Source organism: Magnolia sinica, chromosome 19 (assembly GCF_029962835.1).
Source record: "Magnolia sinica isolate HGM2019 chromosome 19, MsV1, whole genome shotgun sequence".
In the NCBI taxonomy this organism is placed as follows: domain Eukaryota; kingdom Viridiplantae; phylum Streptophyta; class Magnoliopsida; order Magnoliales; family Magnoliaceae; genus Magnolia; species Magnolia sinica.
This window is the reverse complement of record NC_080591.1, coordinates 59399516-59409716: the sequence shown is the minus strand read 5'-3', so window position 1 is coordinate 59409716 and position 10201 is coordinate 59399516. Positions and strand designations below refer to the sequence as shown.

The 10201-nt window shown below is 38.3% G+C and overlaps 1 protein-coding gene across 1 annotated transcript; it reads left to right on the top strand.

Moving 5' to 3' along the window:
- Positions 1-392: 392 nt before the first annotated feature.
- On the top strand, positions 393-9256 carry LOC131235116 (uncharacterized). Its single transcript, XM_058232247.1, has 7 exons — positions 393-504; positions 636-741; positions 3601-3684; positions 3804-3843; positions 6359-6427; positions 6876-6985; positions 9014-9256. The coding sequence occupies exons 1-7, from the start codon at positions 483-485 to the stop codon at positions 9147-9149; spliced, it is 567 nt and encodes a 188-aa protein (XP_058088230.1). The 5' UTR covers positions 393-482; the 3' UTR covers positions 9150-9256.
- Positions 9257-10201: the final 945 nt, after the last annotated feature.

The following is a 10201-nucleotide window of genomic DNA, read 5'->3' as shown; positions in this document are numbered from 1 at the left end:
GAAATTTCACACATTCATATAATTAGTTCAAATTAAACCGTGTAGATTATGTTTCCGAGATTATATATACCATAAACAAAAAACTATATTTATTTGATTATTTCGCTAGCAGATTGGTGGACATCTATTGTACGGTTTAAAATAAAGTATCCGATGATCCTATTGCAACTAACAACCATCCACGAATCAGAGGTTGGGATTACTTATCGATAGTGCCTTCTAAAACTTAGTCGGTTTTAGTTTGAGTTAATGTGTGCCAAATACCTGCGTATCAAGGCACATAGTCTTACAGAGTATCCAATTACTCCCATTGAGGGGTTACTAACTGCCGTCTGCCGGCCTGCACATCTACAGGCTCTCCTCGTGCCACGTGTCACTCTATAAACCATGATTCTTTCGTGTTCGCGGTTTTGCTTCACTCCAAGCATTCGAAATCTCAAGAAGCTTCTCCGGCTTTGAAACTGCTGCTCTGAGTTTCAGACATGGCCAAAGCTGCTGTGGAAGGTATAATAGAAAGAAGGAGGGGAGAACTCATATTTCTTCAGCTCGATTTCGTTTTCCAATTTCTGGGTCTTTTCTATTTTTGGTGTAATTCGATTTGGGTTTTTTTTCTGCTTTTTGTTTGGCTTTGGAAGATAAGGGCATGGATCAGATCAGAAAGCAAGAAGCGAAGGAAGCCGTTGATGGTGTCAAAGGCTCCAGACGCCTTTCTGATGCCATAATGCCGCACATTCTCAAGCTGTAAGTGTTAATTCATCTTTTAATTTTACGATTTTGATGGATCGTAAAGCATTTGGATTGGAATCTGAATTTCAACAGAGTTTTACTGAATTTTGATTATGCTTCGGTGCATTTCCCATGTTTCGGTTATTGTATGGTTTTTTGGGAGTTAAAATTTTGAAATTTGGAATATGGTTGATTTCATTGTTTTGAATTTTGAAATTTCTGGGCTGGATAGACTACGGTGTGGATTGTAGCCATTTCTTGAATGGGGTTGACTAGGCTGGGAATGGGATCTGGTCATCCTGCATGCTAGTTGCCTCGACCTGTTTCCGCCACGCTTATCATCCTCATGGTCAGGTTTGGGCCTGTAAATGGGACAGGCCTGGACTGATGCTGACCAGCTGATCAACTTTCTTAATTGGGCACCCCTTACGGGCCTGTTTAGATGCCACTTGAAATGAATTCATCTCATTTTAATTAATCATAATAATATATTAGAGATTATACTTCTTTTTGCTAAAAGGATTAAAGATAATCTTGATGACCAACAATCATAATCTCCAACATACAATTATGAGTAACTAAAATGAGAGGTGTTGGGGAACCACAGAAACACTTAGAGACGAATTAAGCAAAGTACATGCAATCACACAACCAAGTTAAAACAAGAACAATATGAATTTTAAATGAAAAAATCCTTGTGAGAAAAAATCATGATATAAAGTGACGATTAATGCACTATAAAAACAGAAATTATAAGAGATACTCTTACCAATTCGAAAAAACCTCAAATCTCCTCCTTCCTCAAACCCTAGTTATATATACCCTTGAACCCTTAGGAACAAATTAAAAAGCTCTAATACACCTCTCTCTCTCTCTCTCTCTCTCTCTCTCTCTCTCTCAAATCCCGATTACACCTGATATATAAACTATCACAACCGAAATAGGAAACAAATCACACACTTACGCAATTCTATGTGCATCTTTGGTGGGGCCTTCGATGGCATTAACACCCCATCGAAGATCTGTTGATGGCATCGAACTCCTTCAATGCCATCTAGTAGCAACGTTTTAGCAACGAATATGGATTTTTCGGATTTTCTCGATTGGATTGAGCATTCTGTCGATGACATTGACATATGCTCAATGGCAACAAATGGTCTATCAATGGCATCAACAAACCTGTTATTGACAAATTTAAGACATCAACAACAAGAGGGACTCATTTTTTAAGTGGCACCCAAACAGGCCTTACCGGAATTGTAAGGCATTAGTGAGAATCCGAAGGGTAACGTGGAAAAGAAACTTCTAGATTGGATTCACGGTACTAAAAAAGGGTTGTTTTACGATCGTATCGGCTGCTACATAAAGAAAACGGTTACCCCCATTATGTGCTACAAAAGTGAATTGGTCCGTTATTATATTATTTTTTAAAGGTTGTATCGGCCTGTAACAGCTAATGTGGCCATTATAGGCAGCCCTAAAGGGCCCACTATGGAAATTATTTTAAAAATTTCTCTCACTTTTCCACTTCTTTATTCATTTCGACTGTGAAGGAAGCTTATAAACTAATTTTAAACTCTAGGCCTATATTGAGGATCAAATTACAAACTTGAGTGGCACTCGATGAACGAAAGTGGATTGAACCATTTTGGAAATATTGAAAGAAGGGGTAGACAATCATTTTTTTTTTCATTTCTTTTATCTTTTTTTTTTTTTTTTTTTGGTATTTAATAGGTAACGGCCCCTAATCACCAAATCATCCTTGATTTGTGTTCGATTAAGCCGATTAGCCTTAATTGGTTGACTTTCATCAAGTCAATTTGACACTTCCCAATGGACAACAGTTTTACTAAAGAATGACCCAATACACCATCAAATGCATGTCCAAAACCAACAAAGAATGCATATCTGAAATTCTCATATTTTTCTAGAATTTTACCAATAAATTTTGAGACCCCCACCACTTGAAAACATTGCCAATATCTTGAGTTAACTTGAAAGTAAAACGTGATAATGATGTTATGTTTTTTTAATCTAGATTACATAGTCAGTTCAAGTAAGACTGAAAGCAGGGTCTCATCTCCAGTAGTTTACAGGATGTGGGGACTAAAATACTTAAACCGGTTGGAAATTTCCAGTCCAGGATACATTTGGAGGAACCTTGGGAATTGGCAACAAGTCAAATCAATTTGAGCGAATTTATGGCCCACTAGATTTTGGGGTTGTAAAATGCAGAATTGAGAACCAACCCAGTTGGGTTTTGTTTTTAGCGCCACCCAAAACACATAGGGCATGTTTGGATACATGTGTTCCAAGGGAAAAGAAAAGAAAGGTAATGATTATTTGATGTGCAGTATTGAAACATGGATTTCATTTTTTTATTTAATTATTTATTTATTTTAATACACACGCGGACACCCATACCAAGGGGAAATCTCATATTTTTGACAGTGGTCACCTAGTTTTTTGTGCCAGAGAATCCAAACTATGGGAAAGTGCAATGTTTGATTTGTGGAATCCTTCCTTTACCATTTCCATTGATTTCCATGGAATTTCTGATATCCAAACAGGCCCTTAGTTCAAAACAAAATCGTGCAAATGTCAATTTAGGTTGTGACTAGACAGTGAAGTACTGAAGCTCATGCATAACATATGCTGACTCAAACAACATCTTGACTTAGTTTATCAAATTGATTGAGGGCATGATTGTGGTTAGTGCTTACACGGTAGTCCTATAATATTGGCTTGATTCTCTAGTGTGATTTTCTGTGTGAAAGGGAGAGGAAGGTTTCATGCTTCACATATGTGAGGTTTCATCATTTTAGAATCTGCACAAATTTCACTATGATAGATTCTTATTCTTCATGGTTTCAGATATGCGTCATCTGCTACGTCCCATGACTTTGAAATTTATGCTCCAAATGCAACATTCGAAGACCCCCTCATGTGTGCCCATGGGTATGTAATTCTCTATATAGAAACTTATATACAGAGCTAATTACTGGATTTACTTCTGTTATCTTGGTCACACAATCAATTCTGACTGTTTTCCTGGACTTAAATTTTGTTGCCCGCAGAGTGAAGCAGATCAAATCAGCATTCTATTCACTTTCCAAGGTTTAATTTCACTGTCCATAGTAGCCTTTTCCATTCTCGTGGAGAATATCCATTTGAGTGCGCTAACCACATCTTTCTTAAGAAGTGGAAACAACCAATTTGTAATCCTCTTAGCATTTCATAGTGAAGGTTTGGGATCCAAAATGTGCAGTAAATCATTGTTTAAAATATTCATGTTTTCGTGGTTCACTAGATCATTTCCTTATTTAAAAATATTATCAAGTACCTGGTTGAGCTTTCAAGTCAACCTAAGTATTCATGTCTACCAAACTGGCTGGACATCAAGTTGGTTAGGGTCTTTGCACAACAGTCTGATAGAACCAACTCTAATAATTACTCTGTTACATGGTCGTCATCCGCATCAACATGCTTGGTTCTTTCATGAAGAGATGGATTAGTAGCAATGAGATCTCACTCATGATATCAAAAACGTGATATTGGCATGTCCTTGCTTGATCCTTAACCCAAAGAGGATGGATTTGATACTAATTTACAGATGGTAGTAGCAACAACAAGATACTTTGCTTCAACGTGAAATCTTGCATCAGGTGTTTCTTTTAATCCAAAAATGCACAAATTCCAATAGCAGAACGAAAAAAGGGCCTCTAGCAAGTTGACAAATTATCATCATCATCGAAGTCCTATCCCTACTAATTGAGGTTGGCTAGATGAATCCTATTCTGCCATTCAACTCTATCATGGGCCTATTTAGAGCCTTCAACTTGAACCAACTAATTCTTAACCAGCACAGTTCTTGGTCTCTGCTGCACATGGCTAAACCATATGAGTCTACTTTCCCTAATCTTACTACCTCTTGGCGCTGCTCTTAAGTTCCCTTGATTGCATCCAAACAGCCTACGAGAAGTATCTTATGTCCCAATAGCAAGCACAATGTAATGGTCTACTGATGGTCAAATAGATTAGACTTTCAGGCTTTCCTGCATTCATATTCCATGCAATAGTAAATGAGGGGATCCTGGTCAGATACCATATCAAGCTCCCTCTGCGAACATGATTTCTCTAACCCATCAGTGCTTGATGATTGTATCAGATAATAGAAATAGAATGATATCAAAAAATAAGAAAAATAAGACAACTATGATAATTAATCAACAACATACCTTGCACATCACTAGCATCACACTAACCTAGTTGAGCCTCACACCTCATATACATGAGAATCACTTCTCAGGGTTTGGGAGAATTTCTCCTTGAGGGCCTGTTTGGATTGGGGAAATGCAAGGGAAAGTGAAATTTTGACATAACTGGATGGTAAACTCACATCAGCGCTAGGGGAAGGAAACCCCTTGCAATTATTTCTTTTGCTAGAAAAACTGTTAAGGAAAGTACTCTTCCTTTGTATTTTTTCATTGTTTGGATTGCCATTTAAGGAAGACTTCTTTTCCCTCCAATTTTACCATTGAAAATGTCACGTAAGAGGAAAACCTTCTTTTGCACCATTTGACTTTTCGGTAAAAAGATTTCTCCCTGCTATGGATTTCCTTATCTTCTTGTGTAATCCAAATTGAGGAAATGTCAAATCAAAGGGATATTGTTCGGTTCCCCTAGTCTACTGCCAATCCAAACACTCCCTAAGAAAATGTTATATTTTGTTTATTCTACCCAAAACATCATATACATATTCCATTATAGCCTCAATCGACTCAACTAACAACCTTCTAATGACTTCCATTGATTTAGATTCTAAAATCTAGAATTAGAGACCACATACTAGTTTCAAAAGAAAGAAAACTACTTTCCCAACTAACAGCAAGACTCCTAACCATGTCTAACGAAGGACCCTAAATAAAAGGCTACCTCGTTTTAGTTTATGATCCCAAAGCTATATGTGGACCCAACTTGGTTATTAGGTCAAGCTTGATACCTATCAATGTGCCCAAATTGACCAAATCCCTCCACTAACAGTAGCATCTATCCTTAGACCATAAATCCCATGTGGCAGTAAGAGATGGACAACATACAATATCTGTATTCATGGTAATGATATTTAATAAAGAGGAATAATGACCTCCAACTAGTTGTAGGTTAACCTACAGGACATTTTTTAGCCCCTTGAAATAATATGATACTTCCAAGAACTAGTTATACTTATAGGTTAACCTACAAACCATTCTTTAGCTTAAGATCCATAGTCTTAGTTTCCGATTGCACTTGAAACTATCACATATTTTCAAGGCCTGAAGAATGGATTATTTGTTAACCTACAACCAGCTATCGATCATTCCTCTTCAACAAATGTGTGTATGACAGTATGAGTAATATATATCCAACTGAACCCAATCAAATGGGCAAATGACCTTGCCTTGAGATAGCCCAGCTGCCAATCAGGCCTGAACTTTTAGACCACCCAATCCGACAGGCTAGCACTTCAAGCCTGAGCCCTGTCCTTGACTGAGATCATCATAACACTGAGTACATATGTTTAGGCGCCTACCAAGCAGGGCCTTTATCTTGGTGAATGAGGTAACCATAACACACTGAACACATTTTTCAGGTCTTTAGTGAATCCAAAATTGTGGAGTATAGCATACAAGAAAATACAACTGCTCCAGATAGAGGGGAGGTGAGAATTCTTTTTTCCAAATCTTTGACAATCATTCATCTTCTCCTTGCAATTTTCGGCACTGTAAAGCATAGTTCAAAATTTTGAGAACTCGACTTGGCTAGATGTTCAGCCGGGTCAGGTTGACTTGAAGACTAAGATGAGTCTTCACTTGACTCTTATAATTATGTAGTTGTCTAAGGATTAAGAAATGGAAGACATCAGCACTTGGCATGCTGGTTAGAGGTGTTGTTGCCCATGAGAGAGGTCTTGGATTCGGGTTGAATTGGCATGACCGAGTCATTCTCGTAATTGAGTTTCATGGTGACTCAGCCCATAATCTCCATGGTTCAAGTTGACTGAGCCAAGTTTCGAGTTAAATCATGGATTTTTAGAACTATGCTATAAAGGGGCCAGGTTTTTTTCCCCTTCATTTGGAGCTCTGAACTCCCATACATTTTTCGTTCAGATTCTAATCGACAACAAGCAACATTACAAAATATTGGGGAAAGACTTGGATGTCGTATCACTTATCAAGCTGCGTGTTGAGGAAGGGAAGGTTGTCCGCCATGAAGATTGGTATGTAGTACTTGCATAGATATATGCTTCCCTTTTATTATTTCAGAGAGAGAGGGGGAGGGAGGGAGGGAGAAGGTTGGACCCATCAACAGGATCACCTTGTGCAAAAATCTGCCATATCCACTAAGAAATGGTTGGGGCACAGCTTTGCACAAGGTGATTGCACCACTCAAACTGTGCTCCACAAACCCTATGCAAAAACCTCAATAAGAAAAGGGAGCTTGGAATGGGTGTTTTTATAAGGTCACTATCTACCCTCCTTTTCCCCTCTTATAAAGGAATTTTTGTACGAAAGCAAGGAAAATGACAGGTCTGAAAGCTCTATAATTGATTCATTACAAATCCCTCTCTCTCAATTTCAGGTGACATCTAGATGAACCTAACTCTTATTTGTTATACAGAGTAGGAAGCAAATACCAGACATGTGGCAAGTTGGGAGTGGATCTGGTCTGTCCAACTAATGGTTCTTGTCTACATATGGTCCTTGGTTAAAAATCACATCAAACAGATGATCCTAGTCATCAGTTACTCCTGAATCCATTTTCATCTCAACCATCCATTTGAAGGCCACTGTTTGCATTATGGGATTGTTCATTCATTCTGATTTTCAACAGCAAGTCATTTATGGATTGGATTCACTGCGCCTCCTGCCACATGTTAGTTCTAGATGAAAAACGTCCCTTCCTGATCCAGCGTGCCAAAGACAAATCCTCCTCACATACAAATCCTCCTCAAATCTAGACTACCCTAATTCCTCTTGTTGACATATTGTTTCTGTCCTGGATCATGAGCAGTCAGAAGTGAGTGCAGCTAGAGTTTTTCTTCTTTCTTTCTTTTTTCTTTTTTCTTTTTTAATCTTTATAAGCAAGGTAATGATACAGTTCTAAATCAATGCCAAGTTCTTATCCCAACTAATTGTGGCTTTTCACATGAATCTTGTTCACGATTCCACTCTATCAAGGGCCATAACTTCAGTTAGACATTGGTCATCAAGTCTTTTCTTACTACCTCCACCCATGTCCTTTTGGGCCTTACCCTTGCCCTTTTAGAGCCTTCAACAATTCAACTTGAACCAACTCACTCCTAAGTGATGTAGTTCTTGGTATCCATTGCCATGGCCAAAACATCCATCCAAGTCTACTTTCCCTCATCTTATTACCAATTGGTGTTACTCATATGTTCCCTCGAATACATTCCCTCTTCAGTTTGATTGGTGAGTAGTGATCACATAAAACTCCAGAAACACATCTCCACTTCTTCCACACAGCTTGAATTCTATGGGCGATATCATTTTCAGTGTCTCCACTCTTGAATTATTGACCCATGTTATCGAAAGTGGTCATTTTGGAAACTTATTGGTCAACAATCTTAACTAATTCCTCATTTCCACTCCTATTGTTACTAAAATTGCATGCACATTCTCTGTTTTAGTTTGGCTAATTTAAAAACCTGCGGGTTCTCTGTCATCTAGAAATAGCACACACCGCAGAACCTCTTCTTCCAAATGCCTCATTTTGTCCACAGTTCTAGATTTGTGGTATACATTTTGATTCTTATTTGTAATTAACTGCCATTCCACATACAATGTACAATTTGAGGTCTTCATAAAATAGATAGGAAAGATATTTCAAATGCGGTTTCCTACCGAGGTTCGCACTTGGAATTTTGTACCTTTTTCTTGCTCCCACACACCCCTTTAAATGGGCCATTTATCTATTTGGCATTTCGGGTATGTGACATTGGAAATCCTCATGAAAGTCGTTGAATATAGAGAGAGAATGTGTGGGTGTGTACCTTCATGTTAGGAAGATGTGGGTTACATCCATGGTTGAGTCGCAGCTCGCTGAGTCAGGTGTGACTTGTGGAGTATTGAACTGGATTGGGTACGTCTGAGTCAACTCAGGCTAGTCGCATCAGAGTCGCCTGAGTCTTAAAACCATGGTTATATGATCATGATGGCAATAACTCACTTCATTGAGAGCATCTGAAATTGAAAGAGAACTAAATAAGATTCTTATCATATCTCAGGTGGGACAAGAAACCTCTATGGAACAGAGACACTGTGAAGCTACCCTTGATAGGCCGACTAGCAGAAACGTTGCGAAGAGGTTCGATGCTTGCAACTCATGCTCTGATGAGGTTTGGAAAGGATCCAAACCCTTGATTCCATCTTGATGAAAGGAAAAAACAAATCAAACCAAGCTTTTTGACGTGTTTATATTGCGTTCTTGTAAGAATTGTGTTAATTACATGCAGTTTATTGCAGCTCAATCATCTGTCAAATACTCGTCCACTATACACATGACGTGCATGTACATCGATCCAGACCATCGATTTTGTGCGCTCCATCCTAAATCAAACTGATTGGATGGTCATAATTTATGACCATCCAAGAACCATCAAATGGATGGTTAAAAAAAATGGTCAGTGTCCAAATACCAAGGAATTGAATCATGTTGTTAATATTGTCAAATCAGTGTAATTTTTGGGCCTTGCTCATCAATGATGGGTATAGTTCCATTTCAATATATTCACCTTTGATTGCCAACCCTCTTAAATCACTTTGATTGGATGATCCTAACCGTTTGATTGGTGATTTTGGAAATGAACAGTTCATGTTGAGTGTAGTAGAGAGTTAGTAACTTCACCTGTGGCCGTCCAACATTGGGTCCCACAGAATCAACGATTCAGAACATCATGCGCGTGTACCAAATGTAAAATGGAGATACGATAATAACTTTAAGTGGGTGATAAGTTATGGTGCTCCTGGTTGCATCTGGTCACTTAGACTGTCTGTTCGATCGATCTGAACTGTCTATTGAGTCCAGAACGCATTTTTTGGATCACTATGTGGAAATCACATTGCTAGGATGATCCAACCCGCCCCTGATCTGTCCTTATTTTTGTAGTTAATACTTTTTCCAAGCCATGAATGGGATGGTTAGGATTGCCTAACAAAAGTGACTCTTTAGAATCATAAATGACCTATGAATGGCCCCAACAAAGTGATTAATCAAATAGCTGATTGGACCTATTTTGTGTAAATGATCTTGACCATACATAGTAAAGGACACTGATCAGGTGATCTTAGCCATTGTCCATTGTTTAGAGACTATCAAGTAGTCCAACCAATGGTCAGATTAGATGGGGATTAAATGGGAAAAATCTCGCATTGATAGGTAGAGTTATTTGAACTGTGTTATAAAATAGGGGAGA